The sequence below is a fragment of the Perca flavescens genome, chromosome 17 (assembly GCF_004354835.1).
Source record: "Perca flavescens isolate YP-PL-M2 chromosome 17, PFLA_1.0, whole genome shotgun sequence".
NCBI lineage: Eukaryota > Metazoa > Chordata > Actinopteri > Perciformes > Percidae > Perca > Perca flavescens.
Window position 1 is genome coordinate 23406737 of NC_041347.1, and position 23471 is coordinate 23430207.

At 41.9% G+C, this 23471-nt stretch overlaps 2 protein-coding genes across 4 annotated transcripts in view; one reads left to right on the forward strand and one right to left on the reverse strand.

Annotated features, from left to right (window-relative positions):
* pcnx2 (pecanex 2) overlaps positions 1-17132 on the reverse strand; it is a 34801-nt gene extending 17669 nt beyond the window's left edge. For 2 of the 3 annotated variants that reach the window (XM_028602790.1, XM_028602789.1), the window contains exons 1-19: positions 14035-14493; positions 12603-12805; positions 11608-11725; positions 11408-11486; positions 8389-8948; positions 8088-8282; positions 6601-7083; positions 6332-6509; positions 5567-5717; positions 5327-5469; positions 4178-4256; positions 3789-3924; positions 2617-2759; positions 2029-2182; positions 1717-1749; positions 1037-1208; positions 801-911; positions 404-495; positions 17-126 (exon numbers count right to left, since the gene is read on the reverse strand). In XM_028602790.1, coding sequence (XP_028458591.1) covers positions 17-126; positions 404-495; positions 801-911; positions 1037-1208; positions 1717-1749; positions 2029-2182; positions 2617-2759; positions 3789-3924; positions 4178-4256; positions 5327-5469; positions 5567-5717; positions 6332-6509; positions 6601-7083; positions 8088-8282; positions 8389-8948; positions 11408-11486; positions 11608-11725; positions 12603-12805; positions 14035-14187 — 3293 coding nt within the window. In that variant the 5' untranslated portion in view covers positions 14188-14493. Of the gene's footprint in view, positions 1-16; positions 127-403; positions 496-800; positions 912-1036; positions 1209-1716; positions 1750-2028; positions 2183-2616; positions 2760-3788; positions 3925-4177; positions 4257-5326; positions 5470-5566; positions 5718-6331; positions 6510-6600; positions 7084-8087; positions 8283-8388; positions 8949-11407; positions 11487-11607; positions 11726-12602; positions 12806-14034; positions 14494-17100 lie in introns of those variants that run through there. The other variant, XM_028602791.1, reaches the window with a different exon arrangement.
* Positions 15290-23471, forward strand: part of map3k21 (mitogen-activated protein kinase kinase kinase 21) — a 26307-nt gene continuing 18125 nt past the window's right edge. Inside the window, exon 1 of the mRNA XM_028602792.1 lies at positions 15290-17048. Coding sequence (XP_028458593.1) covers positions 16256-17048 — 793 coding nt within the window. The 5' untranslated portion in view covers positions 15290-16255. The remainder of the gene's footprint in view (positions 17049-23471) is intronic.

Sequence of the window (23471 nt, forward strand, 5' to 3'; positions counted from 1 at the left end):
ACACACTGATACTCACAGTAGTACGGTGGGGTCGCTGCTCTGCCGGCTGAGGTGGTAGGAAAAGACCACCAAAAGGCCACAGAAACCAGAGAACAGAGCTGGGGTGTGCTGCTCATCCCACGGCTCCTGTAACCACACACACATATACCCACATACACCATTGTGAATCGTAGCATCATGTACCTTCAAAGTCAGAGTCTGCTGCTTTTAGATTTTCTGTTTAAAAGCTTCTTCCCTTTTGAAGGATGAAAAACTTTGTATTTTGCTGCAGCTCTACTTAGTTCCATTAATGAAACTGCCTGGCCACATGCTATTTATAACCAAACTCCCTGTCTTCTTTTATTTCTATATTCACATCTCCTACCTATGCTCTCTTTTGTTTGATATCCAGTTGATTTTGTACCTTGAGAGCTCCGAAGCAGAAACCGTAGAGCAGAGACAGAGCGATCAGACTGCGTAGGATGCTGTAGACTGCAGAGATGAGACTCGTAGCAGCTGAGACACACAAGGATGAAAATATATGCACTTGTATTACACAATGAGTCACGAAGGTAATCATGTACTGTAGTCTTATTTTTATGGTTTTTAAATCACTAAGAAGATTCACCTTTACTAAAGGGCCCTGAAAATTTTTTTATTTGCAACATTGAATGCAAATTACACAGATTACACACGCAGGCATCAAACCAGAGCCTTACAGTTTACAATGAAAAAACCACTTTTAAATTGATATTCTTTGAGGATCTGGATTCAAGAACACAAGCATTACTGAAATCAATCGATTAGAAAGTTTTACCAACCTGTCCCTCCAAAAAAGTGCATGTCTATCTGCTCCAGCAGGTAGATGGTGAAGGTGTTGATCTGAGGGAAAAGGCCCACTAGGAAGGTGATTGGGAAGCAGTAGGTAAAACCTGTTTTATGCATGAAACAAAAGACATTTCTTAGTACCTGTCAAGGAAGAAATAATGTTTTGAACAGGAAATAAAACAAATAATTGTATCGTTTGTCTCTCCTGGTACATTTCATTTATCCCTACCCATTAGCAGGTCACGTAAGAAGCCCAGTGCATCATGGCAGATGATGGTGACTCCGTACAGGGTGGAGACAGGCAGGTCTTTCCTCCTCAGCAGTTGCTCCAGCAGCCAGATCAGAGCACAGAAGATGCAGAAGTAGGCTGCTCGGCTGTAGGCCACCAGCTGGTTGTGACCCTGGAGACACACACATGAACAAGCACAGGTTAGGATGATATTAACTGCTAGACACTGCAAGATAATACCAACATCTGATGTAATCACAATTCAAAACACAAATGTAACACAAAGTTGGGTCATATTAGGTTGAATGCAATATGTCTGGCACGTTTGTTTTTTTACAGTAACATGAGTCATGACACAACTAAGAGAGCTCCCAAGAGTAATATCCTCTGCAGCCACATTGCTTGTGCATCAGTCAAAACACAGCAACATTATTAATATGGAAAAGGGAACTGTTTTCCAATTCATGACATGATATGCCAACATGCACCAATAAAGAGCAACAGCAACCACAAGTTGAAACTAACCAACCAACTGGAACATGTATGCATATAAGTTTCCCAAATATTGGTAATTATAATGCAACCGAATACGCTGTTTTTTAGAAGTTTGTTTTGTCTTTACTCAACTACTACTTTAATATTTCCTCTGAGATTTAGTAAGAAAATAACATTGTACTCACATGTGTTGGTGAAGCTGCATCTGGTTGAACGCTCTGGAAAACAAAACCACAGAAGCAAATATTTAATCAGCAAATAGGAACTGGCAAGGCCAGTTTAATTTTGAATCTATATTATAGGTCACCATGGCACACATGTTGAGCTTACACATCATTCATTCCTTAATGCAAGTTGGTTTTATTATGGTGAAATGGTTTTCCTTAGACCATCACAATACCATCACACACTTTGGTCCAACAGTAAAGATTCAGGTAAACTACTCAAAGCAATAGTTAGATGGCATGGCTTGTATAGAGATTTTGTATTTTCCTTACTTTCAGTAGGGAATACTGGCAGCTGGCAATAACCAGGCAGAACTGGAAGACCCAGAAGTCTTTGAAGCAGCCGTGGTTGAGGAGCAAAAAACCCAGGAAAGAAACCAGAAAGGCCATGAAGACTGCAACTAGATTCTCCAGAATGTCCTGGTTTCTATACAAAAACATCACATACATTACAGAGGCATACACAGGTTATAGTGATGCATTCAGCAGCTTACTAGACATACAGTATATCCTCATTGAGGAGCATCATTCCTGCACAAAATTCATGACAAACAGACATTTATGGATTGAATTACTGTTAACTGACGATTAAACTGAAAAGACATAAAACTGATTGATCAAACTGGAAAAAATTTCACAAAAAGGACTAAATTGACCAACAATTAAGTGATATTGATGGAAGGGGCTGTTCTGTAAGATACACATACAGTAACTTGTTATTCTTGTTGCTCTAAAATCTAAATACTATTTTCAGAGAAAAATTTCCTAGCTGAAAAATGATTACGAGTTTGGATTTCAAGACATCCAAACAGTGGAATGAGTGGAATGAGTTTGAAGGCAGGTTTTTTTTTGGTTTATTACCTGTCCAAAAGGGCAAGCAGCGTGAGTCGGTCATATAAAATGTTGATCCACTTCCCAGGCAACAGTTTGAGTTTGTAATAAATCTTCCTGGTCGGTTTCTCCTGAGTGGACGTCTCTGAGGACTCATCCAAAGAGTCCTCTTCCTGACGCACACATGCACACAAACAAATAATTTATACCCACATGAATTCAACTGCAATAATAACGGGATGCAAATTAACTTTTCTAACTACATGATGTAGGGTAATTCAAAACACAGTCAGGATCATTGTAAGGAGACAGAACAACATATTTTTCACAGTGTGCAACCCCCACACACACACACACACACACACACACACGCACACACACACACACACAGAGTGGTGCGGTAATGATTCAGCTGAGAGTGTGTGTTGTTTCAGCTTCAACAACTGATCCAGTCAGTGTATGTCCCCCCTGATGGTCTGCATCCAGCAGTGATGTACACTGATTCAGGAGTAATGACTCATATTTTTTCTGTCCCACTGTTTGACAGAGAGAAAACACAAATCTAATTTACCAGTTTTTTGGTTATTTTTTAATTATCATTTATGGCATTCTCTGGGGACTTGGCCAATTAACTCAACTATTAAGGAGTACAAATGCAAATTGAAAAAGGAATCAGCATTTTAATTTCCTTGTTTTAAACCTGTATTTTTCTGTACTGACAGTGTTGTTGTTTATGTAGAATTAATATATATTTTATCTATTTATTGATTGTTTGTTTAAAGGTCCCATGGCATGAAAATTTCACTTTATGAGTTTTTTTAACATTAATATGCGTTACCCCAGCCTGTCTATGGTCCCCCAGTGGCTAGAAATGGTGATAGGTGTAAACCGAGCCCTGGGTATCCTGCTCTGCCTTTGAGAAAATGAAAGTTCAGATGGGCCGATCTGGAATCTTGCTCCGTTTCTGGTGTGTAAAGACAGACAAAATCCACGCAGCTGACAGGCAGCTGACACGCAACAGAAACGCCACGCTCACCGGTACCTCAGGGTACCTTTAAATAACAGCTTTACAACCATTTGAAAGACCCCACACATCATAGTCATAGTTTCATAAACAAGTCATGTCTTTAGTCTTAGCAAATCAGGTTAAGTAAATCATTGGTATGAAGAACAAAAAAGGAAAAGTGAAAGCAGATGGAAACCTGGAATATCTCAGGGTGTGTCCTTCGTGGCCGAAGCCTGTGTGCAGGGATGATGCGTCGCTGGAATGGGCAGTCAGTGTGACTGCCCCCCATGCCGTCCTGGCACTCTGAGTTGGAAGAAGTTGACAGTAGGTCACTGAAGACACACACACAAAGACAGACACACACACACACACACACAAAACAGACTGATGTTAATCTGTTGAATAAACCTGATTACGTAGGCAGTGATGATGGTTTAGGAGGCGATGGAAAAAGGAAGATGAAGTTAAGTACATGGAACATTCAGGTAGACAGAGCAGGAAAAGCAAAAACAGGATGAAAAATTTGTAGAAAAAGAGCATGTGTTGCTGGTAAAGTAAGAGACAAGGAAGCGGGGGAAGCAGTACCACATATTGCCAGTGATGAGCTCGGCTCCTAGCGGCAGGTTAAGAGCTCTCTCTGCATACAGCTTACGAGGCCTGTCTCCTGTTGAGAAAAACATACATACATAAAACTTGTCAGACTAACTGATAACCAGCTGATGAGTAGCTAAATCTGTTATGTGGGATTTTTTTAGCACTACAGACAGGCATCCGAGACTGAACAGCTAAACATCAGAACATCTTGGAGCCATTCCAGAAGAATGTCATTTAATCTGAATTTGAGCTGTTTTAAAAGTGAAACCATCAGCTGTTGGTAGAGCCTTCTGCACATACTGTGTATTTGTTCAAAAGATCAAAATATTATCAGACTGTCCCAGCACAAATAGACTCCTAAAACTGATCAGGGACCAGGTGCATGTGACTCGTTTTACTTTGCCTCTGGCACAAAAAACATTTACACTTTACTTGAAGGTATCTACATAAGAGTGACATGGCACTGTCATGAACGTGTCATAAACATTATAAACAAGTCATAAACATTTATGACATAATGCTTCTTTTAGTAAGTGCCATTCGGTTTTTGTCATGACAAGTTATGGTTAGGGTTAGAGATGTATCGGCTCTGATACTGCCTAAAATGCTGGTACGGGAAGTACTGGAGTTAATGCACCGATCCGATACCAGGTAATTAAGCCCTAAAGAAAATCTACATTAAAGTAGATTATTTATGTTCTTTTTCTGTTATAACTGACTGTCAAACTGGACAATAAAAGAAAGTTCTGTGGCGTTCATTGTTTGTGTTTGTTCATGTTTCACAAAGATAGAAATAATAACACATCCATACAGGGATAGTAGTATACAGCTGTTAAAACATAATAAAATATATGAAACACTGGTATCGGATCAGTACTCGGTATCGGGCGATACGCAAGTTCAGGTATCGGACACGTATCGGGAAGCAAAAAATGGTATCGGGCAATCTCTAGTTAGGGTTAGGGTTTGGGTTCATGTGTCATGACTGTGTCATGTGTTCATAACAGTGTCATGTCACTCTTATGTAGATACCTTCAAGTGTTACCCAAAAAAACATTACATTTCCAGGAACTAATGGAAAGATTATGTAAACACAAACATAACTGTTAACTATTTAACTATTCAAGGGTGGCTGCTTACTGTGTACAGTATGGAAGGTGTAGGCGTCTTCTTTGTTGGTAGCCTCTGGTCTGCAGATGACCTGCAACATGGAGCTCTCTGACTGAGAGGTTTGCGAAGGCAGGGAATCATAGTCTGGATCCTTCTCTCTGTCTGTCTGTGGACTGGAGACAGAAAACACAATCAACTGGAGATCTGGATGAGTGAATTCAGCTGTGTGCATATGTATATTGAAGCATGTGGGTGTACAGGCATGTTTACCTGTCAGGAGAGACTATTGGGATTTGTGTGGGTGTTATAGCCTGTAGTGTGTTGGTAAGCAGACTGGTTGGTGGTTTGGGTCTCTCTGGTTTGTCGTCCGTGTTGGTCTCTGTTATCGTCTCATCTTGTCTGGAAGTCATACTCAGATGCTCTGCAAGCAGATCCAATGGAAATGATTTTATTAAAATATAAGAAACAGAAATTTGTTTTTATTAAAGGTAAAGGCAGCTAGTCTTTCAGCTCGGGGGGGCAGGGGTGTAATATTAAGCCTCGACCCCCCCTCTGGCCTAACTGTGGCAAATATTTTCATACATTTTTAACCCCACCTTTATCCCAAAGGGGTGCAGTGATAGATAAAATGCAGGTTAACACTCAATGAGCATACTATGTTTACTGTTATGTGTATTGTTAGTATTTTGTAAAACCAAACCTATGGAGGGTTGGTGGTGTGTAACACTTGTGCTTAAATTTGGTAACCCCCAAAATTGCATGTGGCCCCAGTCTGGCCCCTCCATTTGAAATGGTCTAGAACCACCACTGTCTACAGTAGATCAGTATAGTATTAGTATGGATCTTTAAACTTATAAAGCTGATAGGACCATGCACTAAGAGCAATAGTAGGAATTTATTGCAGCTCGTAACACAATGCTGACATTGCACTCATGTGTGCACTTATATATAAACATCTGCATTAACTATGACATTACAAAACATGCAGATAAAGGAGGTGGAGGTAAGGGAACAAACCCTCATGCCGAGATTCACCTTCCTCTGGAGCTCCCATGTCCTCTTTGCGTTCTGGCCCCTCATCTTCCTGTGTGCTGGCACCTCCCCCTCTGGTACTGAGGGACCCCAACAAGGAAACAAACTCCAAGAAGTTGGTTTCGTTGGGAATCTGGCCCTCCTTCGCTTCCAGATCTGACTTGGAACTGGTCATGGTGTTCTGATAAAGAGACAATGTTTGTATGTATAAATGGACAGATGGATGGAGATAGATAACTAAAAATAGAAACAGAGCTAAAGTGCCAACATACTGTGTTATGTGAGCGGTCTGAAAGCAGCACGGCATCTTTCCCACTGTCCATGCTCAGCCCACGGATGTGAGTCCTTCCCCCGGGCCCGTAGCGGCCCAAAGCTGGCGGCAGACGCAGGAAACCCTGTGAATCCACGTTAGGATCCAGAGGATCTGTGTCATCGTGGTGGGAGTGGACATCGATACCTGATGAGCTGTTATCATTTGTCAGCTGCTGGCTCGGTGTGCTGTCATCAGTCAGCTGCAGACCAAGATGTTCCTGGTCTGGATCTGGACACTCCAGTGTGGTGGACTCAGAAGTGGTTGTTTCTCTACACAGGTGAAACTCTTCACTTTGGCTTGCTGTCTGTTGCTGTTTCGGGGTGAGGTCGTCCTCCGATCCAGTTGCTCCTTCTCCCTCCTCCGCCTCCTGCTTCTCCTTCTCCGGGGAGTCAAAGGTGATGACAGGGATCTTGATGTGACACTCTCCTGCATCCTTCTGAGCCTTGTAGGAAACACACACACACACACACACATGTTATTCTCCAAATGTAACAACACTTCAGACATAAACATGTTCATCATTTACAGTAAGTAACAATCTTACCTGGATTTAGCAGTAGATTTAGACAATTGTTTTACTACAGTTATTTTATTCTGATAGCTATACATAAATATATCAAACACATCACATAATCTTACATTTTGCACCAGCCATTTTACTGATTTCAGAACTTAGTCATTTAAATAAACCAAGCGTGAAGCTGCGTCAGATTTTAGGAGTAAAAAATACGCAATGTCATTACATTACGTGACCTGCTGGAGGGTCAGTCATTACAAACTCATGCTGTGCTACCGGACATTGCTCAAACCCACAGAAATGTATTTCAAATTGTAGTGGAGATCCCAAAGTTGGAAATGTGTTAACATTAGAAAATAAGACATCTAGAACATTTACATTTGATAATTTAATTACAATTTATACTCTGTTTTGTTAGAAAACACTACACACAGGCATGCTCAGGACCTATTCATGCACAAATGGAGAGATGTCAGAGTGAGTGGGCTGCCAGTGCTGGACCAGCGCCCTGAGCGGTTGGGGGGTACGGTGCCTTGCTCAAGAGCACCTGGCAGTGCCCATGAGGTGAACTGGCATCTCTCCAGCTAACAATCCACACTCTGTACTTTGGTCCGTACTGAGACTTGAACCAGCAACCCTCGGGTTCCCAACCCAAGTCGCTACGGACTAAGCTACTGCCACCCCAGGGTGGGATGATTCAACCATAAGAACACTGAGTCTTGGATTCAAATATATGCCTTAATATAAACATCACATAGCATAAAGAGCTGGAACAGGCTGATACAGAACACATACATGTATGTGATACTGCTAGACTGTATAAGATGATTTTAACAGCTTTGAAGGGGGAAAAAATGGGGAAAACTGGATGTTAAGGGGGTTAAAAGTGTTTCATGAATATTAAAACTGACGTCCAAAATTATTCTTACCTGTGCATTCTCCAGAAGGCTCTGCTTGACATTCTCCTCCAGTTGAGCAGCAGTCTGAGGGTCACAGCTCATAGTGATGATGATCTTGACTGTGTCACTGTCCTCCAGGTGAGCTGACACTGGCCCGGGACCAGAGGTGTCTACCAGAACTACTTCAATCTCATCTGAGCAGTATGTCTCCTCCATTGGCTCAGCCTGAGAGAAAAGAATGATAGGTTTCTACCAATGATGTACACAATAATCACAATGCAATGATGGTTTCACTGCTTTCAATTCAAACCTCCGTAACACAACAACTTACTCCTGTTTCTATATCTGTGAGGCCTATCTGTGCAGGAAGTTCTGGGATGTCGATGGAATCATCCTGGCGGTCCTGGGGAGTCTCCAGTGAGTTATTGTTGGCATCTGGGGGCTCTTTTTGCCCCTCACTCTCCTCCTCACTCTCATCTTCACTTCCCTTGGAGGGAGGCAAACCTTCATCAGCTGTTTCCCTGTCTGCAGTCTCTTTATGCTCACAGTCTTCTTTTCTGTCCTGCTCTGAGTCTTTCTCTATTGTTTTGTCCTGCTCTGAGTCGTTCTCTGTTGTTCTTTCCTGCTCTCTGTCAGTTCCCGTCAAAGACCTCTGAATGTCCATTTCTTCTTTCACAGCCACAGTTTCAATTATTTCCGCATCCATCTTCCCTGTCCCCATCGCAGATCCAGGCCGCATCTCTTCCCTTTCAGCTCGGGACGGGGGCCTCTGCTGGGCCTGCAGCAGGGGGGCGGCCTGGTCTGGATTGGGGCTGGAGAGGTCATCTGGAGAAGGGCTCGGATGCAGGCCTCCCTCCACAGGCCTCTCATCTGCAGCGCTCTCACTCTGTCCTGGGATAAAATGAAATGCACATTCAAATTGTTGATTTAAAGTGTAATAATAATACAACTGATCTAATCATAACATTCCTGCCATGGAAATATTATAGTATCTTATTTGGCTGCAATGAGAACACAAAAAATAACACTATTGTCTCCAGCAGTATTTGCCAGTGACATATAAATGTCTTCCAATTGCAATAAAATGAAATGCAGATGAGGGACCAATCCTACTGCTTTTAAAAACAGATACATTCTGTTACAATTGTGCAGTCGTCTGATGCATTATAATACAGCATTTATATATCTTTTTTTAATAGGCTGACATTGTTCTGACTAATCAGTAGTGCATTAGGTCATACATTTACTGGATGCAGTCAGGTGGTCTTGTTGGCTGGCTGCTAGTTCCGTGCTTGTCTGAGCATATTTACAACAACGATGTGTTTGCAGAAAAGGAAGTTATCAATCCACATGGTCTAAGTAGCCATTGAGTGCATTAGGGAAGAGGAACTGAGTTGGCTTCCAGGACAGATTGATTCTGATGACAGAACCCTTGTTCCCCCACATGGCATGCAAGGCCTCAATAGTGACAATAACTAGAGATTAGTCAATGATAACCAGGGTTTAAATGCCTTTCTAGATTGTGTCTTCATTCTATAAGTGTATACTTATCACTTCATGTCATCACGTCATATTTTCAGTGCCATTTTTAGCATTCACTAGGAGGTCATCTTCTCAGAAACCAATAAAACCTGCTTCGTGTATCAATCATTTATACCTTTATGTCAGGCAGATGGTAATATTTCTGCAGGCTATAAGGAATGTCAGCAGCAAAACTGACTTATCAAATGGCAGTGGACATCAGCAACGTGTAACCTAATGTTTGAAATCAGAATGTGGAGAAGAACTTGGTTCCCTAATTCTATTGACTCCACTGTTTCAAAATAAAACTGCACAAAACGTGTCCCAATATTTCTCCCATAGTCAGTCAGAAGCCACAACATAGTATGATCATGTGTTTCTATTATCATTGCATTTCTGTTTTTATTTCTGAAGTCATTGCCTCTGATCTAGAGCCAGATCCTTTACTAATCCACCTCAGCTAATTTAAATCAATGGTGAACCTTACTACAGCTCTGAGACTCATTCTTTTGTATTCCCTCATTTTAGCAAAACACATTGATACTCACATATCACAAGAAAACAACTGTACAAAGCTTAAAATATGGCTACACAATTAATACTCTACATTTAGAGAAGATTTGTAATTTCCCACAATATATTGCGCGTTGCCCTCCTATTTCCCCTCTTATCCTGTTCCTATGTTTTTCTCTTACTATTTGAATGTCATTGGATATATTTTAAGATCTTTTGACATTAGTCTTTAGGCTTCGGTCTAGAGCCTTCAGCTGTTTTGCCCCCCGCCTTTGGAACTCTCTCCCACAAGACATTTGCAATATTGACTCTCTCTCCACCTTCAAATCGCATCTTAAAACACACTTTTTAAACTGGCATATTTTGTCTGATTCTGTAATGGATATAACCACATTGAGTTTTGCACTGTTAAAGATTTCATATCTAGATATTGTATTAACTCATTATTGTATGTTCCTGTTTAGTTTGATTTTATGAAGTGTTGATCAATTGCTGCTTGTTTTTAACTGTGCATGTTAGCTGTCCTTAAGTGCTTTAAAAGGTGCCTATAAATAAATGCATTATTTATATTTCGCTAAACCAAGCAACAGCTGAATCATTGTTATCTATATGTTAGACAAGATACATACAAATATGTACAGTACATTTACCCTGGGCAAACATTCAGCCAAACAAACCCAGACTGTGAATCAGATAATGCATCTTTACCACTTCTATATAATGTAACAACCCATGCAGCCTTCCAAAGCTAAGTGGTTTAATTTCACAGGAAATACAATTAGGTCACTTCATTTTTTTTTTTTTTAAATGGAGCATACACTAAATTGTGCCTAACAGCACCTTGAGATGGGTGACAAATTAAAGGAAGTGTCTTAAGATGTTGAGCCACCGCGAGAAGCCAGAAATCCAGTGCTCCTTGAGCAGTAATGCAAAGGGAAAGAATTTTTAGATACAGCCTGACTGATTAGCAGAAATACTGAGACCTGCCACATTAAGAAGCCACAGCATCTCAGCTCTGCTACATGATCGCCTCGTGGCTTGTACAGAAGCATCTGGTTGGGTGGTGATGGCACAGTAGATATGATATATAACTTTTGGCGTGGGAGATCTGGGTTCAATTCCCACTACAATACATCAACCAATGTGTCCCTGAGCAAGACACTTAACCCATAGTTGCTCCAGAGGCGTGCAACCTCTGATATATGTAGCAATTGTAAGTCACTTTGGATAAAAGCATCAGCTAAATGACATGTAATGTAATCTGCATTTGTTATGTTACTCCGCTCATTTATTCAGATTTGTCCTTCAATAGTTACCCATCTGTATCTCAGTCAAACCCAGAGAAAGATCAGCATCACCTTCCACAGTCTTTCCTTCATCTGACTTTGAACAATCCTGTATATGGAGAAGAATTCAGAAACACATGAATAACATTAGAACATAATGTAGGTCAACACAGTATTTTCTGTACTGTACATTCATATTCTCAGGTGTCTGTCTTGTAATCGTCACTCACCACCCCAATCAGTCCCGGGTCGGTTTCAGTCTGTTTCACTGTCACCTGGATCACCGGACTGGTACGTTTCCGAGCCAACATCGTCATGGCAACACCGTCAGGAACTGTACTGCTCTTTCTATTAGACAAAAACAAGAGACAGGGGGGAGAAATTAAATAACGAAGCTAAAGAGGCAGCAAAATAGGTAGTCTATGGAAGTCCATACATCAATATGTCACTTTTAGAAGAATCCTCAGACCTTCGTTATCAGCATCTCATGTTTTGAATATGAAAATCCACTAATTTATGGGGATGAGGAAGCAGTTAAAAAAATACTTCTGTCTGGATTTGCTGTTTTATCTCTCCACATGAAGAGAAATGAAAAGTAATAAAGTCATACAGGGAACAGGAAGTAATGGATTTTCTTTTATTAATCTCTGTGAAGATCAAGTGTGTCAGAGCAGAGTGAAGATCACTGACCTCCCCTCATTAGCTCGCTCATTCACCAAAGGTGCACTGAGACTTTAAAATGAAGTGGAAAGAGTCTATATCCCTCTCTGAGACACTAGATCACAAAAACAATCTGATCTCAAAGATCAGATGACTGACATAATAATAAAAAAAAGACACATACAGAGAGAGAAATAGGAGACTTGTAAATTGTAAAAAGAGAATGTCAAGCTTGGCAAGACACTCAGCTATACTTAGTAATATTGGCATTATATAAAAGGAGATCTCAGGCCTAAATGTAAAATTTCATGTTAATAATTAAGTTGTATCATTAGGGATTAAGCCCTGTGGCCTAGATTTTGTAGTGACTACCCTGGCAGTGGAGCAGCTTGAGGCACAAGCAGCAAAAATGTTTGTTGAATGTACTGTATATATGCTGTATGTCTCTCTGAATGGCCTCCAATACATCTGTAAAGGTGAGACCACATTGGAAATGTTTCAGCTACTTCAGATGGATCCCTCTGACTGTAGTTTCAGGATAATATGTGTGTCTGTGTGGGTTTACCTGATACTGGCAGGCAGGCAGGAGTCTGAGGCATTACTTTTCTTCTCCGGAGCTTTGCTGAGGTCAGAGAGGCTGCTGCGGACCACCGCCTCGCCCTCGTCGAACATCAGGTGCAGCCGATAGTTGGCCAGCTTGATGAGGATGAAGAAGACGGTGATGGAGGTGCAGTAGATGCTTAAAGCCATGGTGGTAGGGGGTAGGGCCTGTGAAGAGGAGAGGAACTTCATCATCAATTCAACATCTCAAGTCTCCTGCCTCCACTAGAACTGTGTTTGATTTAATGCTCCACGCTGTAGCATCTTTTCTCATCTTACTGTAAGTAGGTGAAATTCTGCAAAGGGTAAAGCTTATTTGCAGCCACACAGTTCCCCGAGTGTAGGATATTACAGGCTCAGTGAATCACAAGAACTATTTTGAATAAACTTGAAATTTGAAACATCTCCCCCAGAAAGCTTGGGTTGTTTTTTACAGGGGATGCAGTGGGTGTTTTCAAACTGTCATCAACAACATTTGAACATAGCTTTGGTGGCAAAGCTTTGAAACACCTGATCTTTTCCTCTTACATCAGAATCTGTTACTTTGCCTCACTAACTCTCATTCATCAGTTTGGGGTTATCAGAACCCACCTACAAATTAGACCTGGTTTATTGCATTGAGACTGGCAAGCAGGAATGTGGGGAGCAATCACATCACATAATCTGGGATATAATTGATCTAATCTGGATAAAACTGGTTATTGATAAACCTCCATTCTATTGAGAACATGAGACACTGTTAAAGTTGTTTATTCACATACAAAAACAGAAAAGCTGCTATTGATCTGCCATTAGGACATTAAGTGGTCACCCTTTCAGTACTGTGCATGGCTGTTGTTGCCATCATACTTCATTTTCATCTTACTTTACAGCTAAGGCTAAGGTGTTTGACCTACCGTATAGCAGCAACTCTTCCTTTCATTCATACCACCATTCTGCTGTGTGACTATTTTGAAACAGAGGCTTTCTTCCTCCAGATCTACTGTTTGTTCCACATAAGGTAGTAACAAATCCCAGATGGAAGTTCCTCAGTCAGGAGGTTATTACTGGGAGTATTGCAGCCTGCTTTGCACCTAGGCAATTTCAAAGGCAATGACATGAAAATATTAGTGAACCACAGTTCCACGCCTCGTGGCTCTTCCACTGCCACATCCTGGAGCAGCCATGCGTTCCGTCACTGCATGCAGGGAAAATACTGCGACAATGCTGTTTTCTATAGCCTAGTATTTCCCTCAGTAGCAACCAGACAATGAGGGATGTTAGACTATTGCAGAGCCACCGCGCGTTTATCCAAGAAAGGATAAAAGCGCGCATTAAAAAAAAAACGTTACCTGGTACCGTGAGCACCTCACACCCCCTCCGCGGCCTTGAACGTCATGTTCCCTCATAAAACTCACCAGATGGAGAGACAGGGGCAACATCAGGAGAAATATCCACAGATAGAGGTGGCAGGAGTTGTTGAATTTGTTCTGGTCCGGGTCGTGGTACCAGCCCCCGGTCACAGATGCCCAGACTCCCTGACGCAGGGTCTGCACAACCTGGGAGACCATCTCTCCTCCTCTCCGCTCAGGTTGGATGGACGGATGCTGCTGCTGCTGCTGCTGCTAGGCTACAATGAAATGATCTCTTCTAAAGCATGCTACTGTCGCTACGCCTCCATGTTGGGGCGATACAGCACGTCTGCTGAGCCTTCTCTTTCATGCCTCATCGGTCTTCCTCGGTGTTGTCCTCTCGTCCTCCTTTTTCCATCCCAATGTCGATTCGTCCATTACTGCTGCCGCGGTCTTCATCTTGTCTTGTCCTGTTGGTCTCTCTCCTAATCCCTCTCCTCTCTAGTTGCCTGTACAGATGCGCAGCTCTGCCGCCTCCCCTACCTTCCTACTCCTCCGCCCCCCCCCTCCCTCTCCATCCTTTCCTATTATATGATTCGCACCCTCGTGTTTATCTGCGCGCACACACGCAGCCAGTCGGTTTTCAGGCAAAATCAGTCATACACTTAAGCCACACATGTACATAGGCTGTGTTTAATATGCATGCCTTTACGCACTGGCATTTCTAGGCTAGTAGCCTATGCTTAGAGGTTACGTGAGTAGGCTACATGCATAGATTGAACTCAATATAGCCTACGCATGTATAGCCTACTATCCGAATTCATTACGAAAACACATTATTTTAAATAGGCGATAATATTACATTATTATTATTATTATTATTATTATTATTATTATTATTATTATTATTATTATTATTGTCATTAGCAGTAGTAGTAGTAGTAGTATAGGCTAGTAGTATGGGCAGTATAGAATATAGGCTATGTTTATGTTTCAGGGCAGGCGATCTAGGCTAGGCCTAGGCCTATATGGAATTGTTGACTTTGACGCAGGACACCGGAGTCAAATTTCTTGCCTAAATACTATTCAAAATATCAGTAGTAGTATATTTTCACTTTAAAATTACTTTCTTGTTCACATGGAGAGGTGTGTGTGTGTGTGTGTGTGTGTGTGTTTATGTGGTCCACTATTCCCATAATTTCCCTAAAGGCGCGCTCTCCTCACACATTCCTATGGTAGCTCCTCCCTCCTCCCCCCCACTGCTGCGGCGGTCAGGTGTCATGTAATCCACCAATCAGAGGGCACCCAGCCGGCAGCGAGAGCAGCAGCAGCGTCCCTCAGAAAGATAGATCCTCCGTTCAGCCACTGCACTGTGCTGGGTCCTAGTCCTACTTCGTCTGGCGACAGCGGCGATGGGGGGTTGTTTTGATAAAAGTTGACGGATTTTTTCACGTTTTTATTCTCGCATTGTTGCGTTGGAATCCAGGATGTTTGATGTGCTTTCAACCGTCGGCTTTCCTTCACGTCCCCGAAGGAGTAACACATTTGGGAATAACCGATCTTAAAGCTGAGAGGAGCAACTTTTCCAACTGCCTTAACGTTACTAGTCAGTGGGCTGACCTATGCTAAGCTAACCTCGCCAATGCAGTTGAAATTCCTGTTAAAAGTCCACAAACGAGCAAGCAAACTTTACATTTCGGGATTCGGTGACTAGACGAGATTTACTGGCGACTTTCTAATAGAAACCTGTCGTTTGCAGCCTCCCTTTATCTGGTCGGACTGGACGGTGCAGGTGCACCTCTTGTGGCACCTGCGAAAACTTGGTTACTTAGCTAGCTCCATCGCTAGAGAGCTAACTTTAGCTTGTTCGCGTTAGCATTCAGCATAAGCAGAGACTGTTGTGGACAAATGTAGCTATCTCTCATGGCAGAGACAATTTGAGATTTAACACAAGTTGTTAGTTTCAAACTTTATATTGCTATTAAACCGCTGCTATTAAAAACATTTCGGCTAACCGTAGCCAGCAACCTCGCTAGCAAGTTATTGACCCTCATACACTTTTACCAGAGTGGCGACGTGGATACAGGGTTGTGGACGCTCTCTGTCTCCCACAGGACTTTGGACACGGTTTGATCCCGCTGTGGGCTGCGCATGGAATGTCCCTCTGTTCTCTTCAGCTAGTCTCGTAGATGTGACAGCATGATGATTTCAAAAAGTTACATTTTACCGTTATAAAGTTTTGTTCTTAAAGCTCTGCACCCTATGGTGTCGCTACGGCCACCGAGAAATGGATGTCTCGCAGGCCGCTTTCCCAAACGGTGAAGGGCGGCCGGGCGGCTGTAGGACAGGGGAGCATGCATGGACAGACTGCCCCACAGCTCGGGCGTGGGCTCACTCTGCTCCACTGTGCCCGACTCGGTCCCTGTGGACAGCCGCCTATGACTACGAGGCAAGCGGCGAGGATGAGCTCAGCCTCAGACGAGGGGACGTGGTGGAGGTGCTGTCCAAAGACGCAGCAATCTCCGGGGACGAGGGATGGTGGACGGGTAAAATCAACCACCGGGTCGGGATTTTCCCCTCAAACTATGTTACCTACCAGCCCGCTATTTACCGTCTCCCTGCTACGAGTGGGTCTGTGGGGGCACGAAAGGAAGTCCCGAACTCGCCTGTGCAGATTCCCTTCAGTGAACTGGTACTAGAGGAGATCATAGGCGTGGGTGGATTTGGCAAAGTTTACCGGGGCACATGGAAAGATCAAGAGCTCGCCGTGAAAGCTGCTCGGCAAGACCCAGACGAGGACATAACAGCCACCGCCGCCAGTGTTAAACAAGAAGCGAAACTTTTCTCCATGCTACAGCACCCCAACATTATTAAACTGGAAGGAGTGTGTTTGGAGGAGCCCAATCTGTGCCTGGTCATGGAGTATGCCCGAGGCGGGACACTGAACCGGGCGTTGACCGGAAGGCGCATCCCTCCACACATCCTGGTCAACTGGGCCGTGCAGATTGCACGCGGGATGCTCTACCTACACGAGGAGGCCGTGGTACCCATTATCCATCGTGACCTGAAGTCTAGCAACAGTAAGCAAAGATTGAAGTGTGTGTTTGAGAAAGATACATTAAGATGACTAACCTAACTTTAGGAGAAAGTCCTCACGGGGAAACATCCACCTGTTGCACATGCACTCCATCCTCCTTTAGTTATTTATAGTTATGTGTCGGTCGTAGTTCAGTTCTACTTGAGTAATTGTGTTAAGTAACTCTATAGCTTCTTCTAAAGCAATTGTATAGATAGTGATTGTTTTTAATATATTAATGACAAGGGACATTGGGAAATGTTTACCTCATGCTTATAGGCTATAAGAACATTTTATTTTGTCAATACAGCCTAAGTTGAGGTTGCTGAAAACTCAGAATTCACATATATTTCACAACATCACTGGTGCAGCGCTGCCCTTTACTCAGGATGGATTTAAGGAGGTGTAAAAGGTCTGTGGGTGTATGAAGTGGTGGGGGATACCATCAAGAGGATGTGAAATAAAGAGTTTGCTCAGCTGGGCTGCCCCCCCCCCCCCCTCATCCCAAAACATACACACACCTTCCCAGCCCCCTCTCCAATCCAAGTTGAAATGTTGTTCAAATAAAGTCAGTGATTTACCAAACACATAACCAGACACACTCAGTCAACACTGTCAGGCCATGTGCTTGACCAACCAGAGCTAATACCAGAGGTCATAGGGCAAAAATAAGTCGGACAGAGAACCTATCAAGGTATTGTGGGAATTATTGCTTATTCATCAGGGAATGTTTGCATAGTTTCACAATTGCTGCAGGTGTTTGTGTTTGGAAAAATATATTAGATTCACACTCTTGAGTATTTGCAGGTCTTTCTTTTGATAGGGCCATGTAGTTGGAACTTTGTGCTTGTTCCTCCATGGGCTGGTAATTGACAACAAGCCAGCAAACTTTAGTTTCCCATGACTGAATAATGAATGGACAGGACTTGATGAGAAATAGAGTCTGAGTCATATACCCACTGACACAGTCTACCCACTTCAACACAGGTGTGTTTATGTGTGTAATGTGACTCCAAACACTATTTCTCCCTTTGTGATCAGATACTTATCAACCTGGGGCCATGTGGGGAGCAGATCTCTTGTACTGATGTCTGTTTATCTCCAGCTGTGAGAGTCATTGTGTGAATGTAGAGACAAAACATGTGAAATGTAAACAGACCAGACCATGATCACCTGCTAAAGACATTTTGATTGGATTGTAAAATTCCTCAAAGTGCTTTAAAGATATAGATATGGAGGGTCCTGCATAGATTGACCATGAAAAACAAGTCAAACACACATTTCCACTGATCATAACATTTAGGCCTATGTGCTGCACACATGATCTGTATGTACATGGTTATAGTCTCCGTTAATAAAAGGCAGGGATAGTGAAAGCATGACAAAAAGTTCCCACTTCATCAACCCTCACAACTAATTTTACAGTCCACTTATATTAACAAGAAAATAGTCAAAGTAAATAAAAAAATACCAATAATATACTGTAGAATATCTGTAATAGCGTATGTTTGCTTAAGAATAAAACTGATTCACTCTCTAAAATAACACTATCACATAATTGAATGTGGACAATCCGTCAGTGTGTCCTTCTGATGTTGACTTTTCAAACAATTTTAAACAAAAATGCTTTGAATGCATTTTATGTGCATATGATGCCCTTCAGCCCTGATGTCATGTGATGAACAGTGTAGATGAGCCCAACCCTAAAAGTCGTCTTATTTAAGATGTCAGATTTGTGTTAATTATAGGGCAGATGGAGAGAGGATTTAGCTGCCATTTAAACTGTTTCAGCTAATCGGATGTTTGGTGAACATACACAAACAAACTCCCCCGAACAGGCACTGTGCTGCGAACACAAGTCATTGTGTTTGTCCTGCCACTTCACTGTGACATAGAGACAGCATAAGCTTTAAGTAAAGAATTTAAAATTAAGCTCACGGGAGACCATTCATAATCTGCTTATTGCAGTTATGGGCAGTGAAACCTGGGAACTCAACGTTTTACTTGAAAATTGTAGGCTAGTGGAATAAATATCAGTTTATCTGACTTCATTCTTGATTTCCCGCTGCACCAACAATATGAGTCTAAGAAAGACATTGAATGCTTACTAGTTGCAGGTAGTTGATCGTCCCAGGGTCAGAAGTCTGAACCTTTTGTATTCAATATACTGTGTTATCTAAATAAAGAGAGAACTAAAGAAGCTCTATGTGTTTGCTTTGAACCAGGGCAGTGAGTTCACAAAAGACTCTCTCCTACACACATACAGTATACGCACCCTGTGGTGTGTTGGGTTGTTTTCCAAGTAAAAACCCAGAATAATGCAGCTTAGAGATGTTATTGCATCTGCTGGTGAGGGTCTGTTGTCTGCTTGTCTTGGCGTTGTGTGTGCGTCTGTCAGTCTAAAAGGATAAAAGAAGTGAGAATTATCTACACGGGGGGTAAAAAGAAAATGGATACATTGCAGTAAGTGGTTGTTAATCAGCAATCTGCCACTTTTGAAATAATTAATGAGCAAAATGTCTGTTGGCGTGGCTGTTTGTCTTTTCTATTTTGGTATGTATTAAGTTGTTTCACTCCAGTATTTTTCCTAAACCAGGACACAGACAGGTACATATGCAAGCACCTTCACTCAACTCCTCGGCCTGCCATTTATCAACTTGCAGTGTACACATGCTCCACGCAGACAAACACACAGCTATTTGATCAATGATTAGCCTGTAAAGTAATATGTTGGAAGTCAGCAAGATTTATCCAATCTCTTTTGTGTTTTTCAACCTAATCTGTAAAATCTCAGCCTGCAGGGAGGAATGTTGCTAATGAGGGATAAAAGCTTAACATACGTTTGCACAATGGACTGGTCAAGCAGCGGTTGCTAGGCTACTGTGGCCAGAAGAATGGCTAGGACTCGGAGGGTCTCAAAGCCCTCGTTTTGTTTTGTTCCGTTCATATTTAATCTCCCAGAGAGCAGCGGTACTCTTTTATTACCACAAACTGAGGGGGTTTCCCTCCTTACTTAGTTATTTTTCTCCTTACTTACCTTCCTTCCCTTGTTCCTTTCTGCTCCCTCTTGCCCCTCTTGTTATTTTTCATGTCTACTTTTCACAACACAATTTTCAAACTTTATATGCTGTAGTTACTTTTTCTTGTTTTAATATGATTCAACAAACTTCCTATTCACATCCAAACCAACAAAGAATTTATCCTGTTGTTTTGTCTGTGTAGCTGCAGCCTGATATAGTATATGCCTGTGTGCCATATAGCTCCCTTTTCATCCAAAACTACTGTTTACTAATACTGTTGTATTGTTATATTGATATATTCATTCATTAAAATAAGTATGGGCACTGTAGGTTGTTCTAAACTAGCATTTGCAATTTCTGGAGTGTGGCTGCATGTAAGGCAGACATCCCTGTGCATGCTCAGAGTTGGGGGTCCATGTTTACAATGCTTTGCTAATTTGACAAGCTGAGAGGAACAAACTTGCAGTGTTCATTGTAATGAAGGAATATGTACCCTAAGTACAATACCATGTCGGTTAGCATGAAGTCATATCAAACTCTGGCAATGCAGACAATACTTGTTAGTAGCATACATTTATTGTTCATTTTGGTTTTCTGATAACAGGCTTTTAGGGAATTTGTTGTTTATCCCAATCTTATTCATTAGCCTACATCCTTTTATTGACCCTTCCATTTTTGCCATTTTACAACTTTGATTTACACACTCCCTCAAGCAATGAGTGGAAGTTTTCTTAGAGCAGTAGATAAGAGCAAGAAATTACAGTGAAACCTGGCCCTGAGCCGGCCTGCATGTCCCACATTAACTTCTGAGTTTCACATCTTGGTGTGAGCAATAGCATGCTAGGAATGTGTGCTTGAACGCCAATGAAACTGATAGAGTTCAGTTTGGGGCGTGTGCAACAGCACTCTCCCATCAGTCTTATAAGCTATTGTTAGACTTCATCACGCTGTATCTGTGTTCCCCTCCCTCCTCCCTGTGTCTGTATTCACGGTCAGTAAACGGAAATTAGTGAAGAGAAATAATAAGTGGAGAGAACATGTGCCAACCATCACTCTATTAAAGGACCTTATTTTGATCTAGTAGTTGCAGCAACCAGGGCAAAATGCTAGGGCATGTGCAGATGCCAAGTGCACTTGTTATTTCCATCTATGTGTAGCAGCACACTGCACAAATGTTTAATTTCAAATATAAATAGGTGGGTTTTGTCGCATTAATCGTCTCATCGCAACAGTCCCAATCATAATTGACTAATGAAAATGGACAGTCCGGACTGGATTCTCCAAGTAGCCTAGCGAAATAATATTGTTAAGGAAAGTGACCAATATTTCTATAATAATCCTGTTTACGTGATTGTCCACAAAGTTGTATCATCATGCGATTTTTTTTTTTTTTTTTTCTCCCCTGCAAGTTTTCTTACTGGTTGACTTAAAACAGTCACACAGCCATGATTTTGCAAATATGCATTGAAAAGCTAGAAATTAGGGACGCACCTTGACATTTTCTGTCCTGATACAAAAATTAGGAGAATAGACGGATGCTAATTTTGCCCGTCCCCCTGCTGCTGCACCATTAGGTATGAAAATACTAGTTGATAGACGATAACAGTCTTCTATATTTGGGTTTCCCTGTGAACAACCCTACTTCTGCGGGAAAAGCATAGCCAAAGACACCTCTTAAAACCTGTTTGTGATTACTGGGTCATAACAAGCTCACCACTGGAGAGAAAACAGTTAAGACATGTTGTAGGTCAGAAAAAGTCTAAGCAGAGAATCATGTTTTCTGTAGTCTTGCTCTACTTCTGCAATAAATCAAATCTAAGAGGAAAAGTTACCAAAGCTTGACTAGGTGTTGAAGGGCAACTTTTCTCAGGCTTCCCACAATTACCCCTGGTGACACACAGACAGTTACTGCCTGTCTTTTCTCTGACGAGAGAATGGGCAGAGGGGAGAGAGGAGGAGTGGAGATGCTTTCACTGTGTTTTTTATGACCTCTCCCTGACTGCACCTATTGTTGCAGGGCAGGGTGAAAAGGAAAAGGGCCCACAGCTGAGAAGAGCTGCCTTCCGAATCAACCAATCCACTCTATAGCTCCCTAGCACATTGATAGATGCTAATACAGCAAAATGTAGTGGCTGTACACCTTTTACATTTGTCATGTTTTAATTAGCTTAGTTATGGGTTAATTCAAAGTTAACTTAACCAGACACACACTAGGAGAGGAAGAGGACAGACAAAGAGTAAGTGGCCCGGAGAGACGTGACCATGATAGATGGATTTAGTCAGCCATTAGCCCTGATCCTTTTCCCATCAACCAGTATGCCCGGGGGCACTCTCATTTCAACCGAGAGAGACGGACCAGTCGGGGAATGTTTAGCAGCCTTGTTTCTGCTTACTACAGGAAGCCCTCTCTTACTATCCTGCTTAGTCTGTTGGCACAGTTACGAAAATACTGCCACGTCAAGTTAGGAGGCTGCACTCAGAATTTGTACAGCAACCATATTGCATTAGTGCTTAGTTATGCCAAAGAAATGAAAGAAGCTTCTGAATTATGCTGAGATTATGCTTTAATTTAAAATCTCCCTAGTAGTAGATTGTATACCATTTCAAAGTTTGTTTTTAAAGCTGTATCATAAGGAGCACAGTTTCACACAGCACTGTCTGTTGCTAAGAGATACAAAAATGTAACTGGCTTTTTTGGTTGTTTGGGAAATCATTGCTCAGTACTGCTTCAAGACTCGCTGTTGCTCTTCTTGGCTGTGCGTTAGGGTTGGGTCAATATGTTGACATTGTCGTGGCCACTGTCAGCCCGAAAGTAAAAAAAAAAAAAAAAAAAACTGGCTTTTAATTTTCATGTATTACTGGTTTGTGAAATTTCAACTGCTGCAGAGAATTAAAAATTTAGGTATTTTTGTTTGTTGAAGACAGAAGAAATGGCCATGTTTGCCCAAAAAGTTTTCTTTTTCTTTTTTACCTCGAGGGGATGAAAGCAATGGGAAGAAGCGTGGGACCTGCTTTGAAGGCAGCAGCTCTGCCTCTGATCTTCCCCCTGTTCCATCATGGAAGATGGGTCTGCCTGAAGATCCACTGTTGGAAAAAGGCATTAAATGGGGGTTGGACTGATGGTGGGGTCTGCCTTGGAGGCATATCCATCTCCAATTGCGTTGCACTGTTGTATGCTTCAAAACATTTTCTCTTCAAAACAGTAAGAAAATACAGACTGAGAAAAAGTACAGAAAACATGCTTGTATCTTTTTTTTTTCATTTAGTATCTTTCCCCAATATTTGGGTGCTCTACTTAGGTTAAGGAGTACAGATGATTAGCTTTTTGTGAATTGACAAGATAGGTTGCTTTGCCAATGTAAATAACTCAAGTATACAGGCAAATTCAGTTGTCATGAGATGCACAT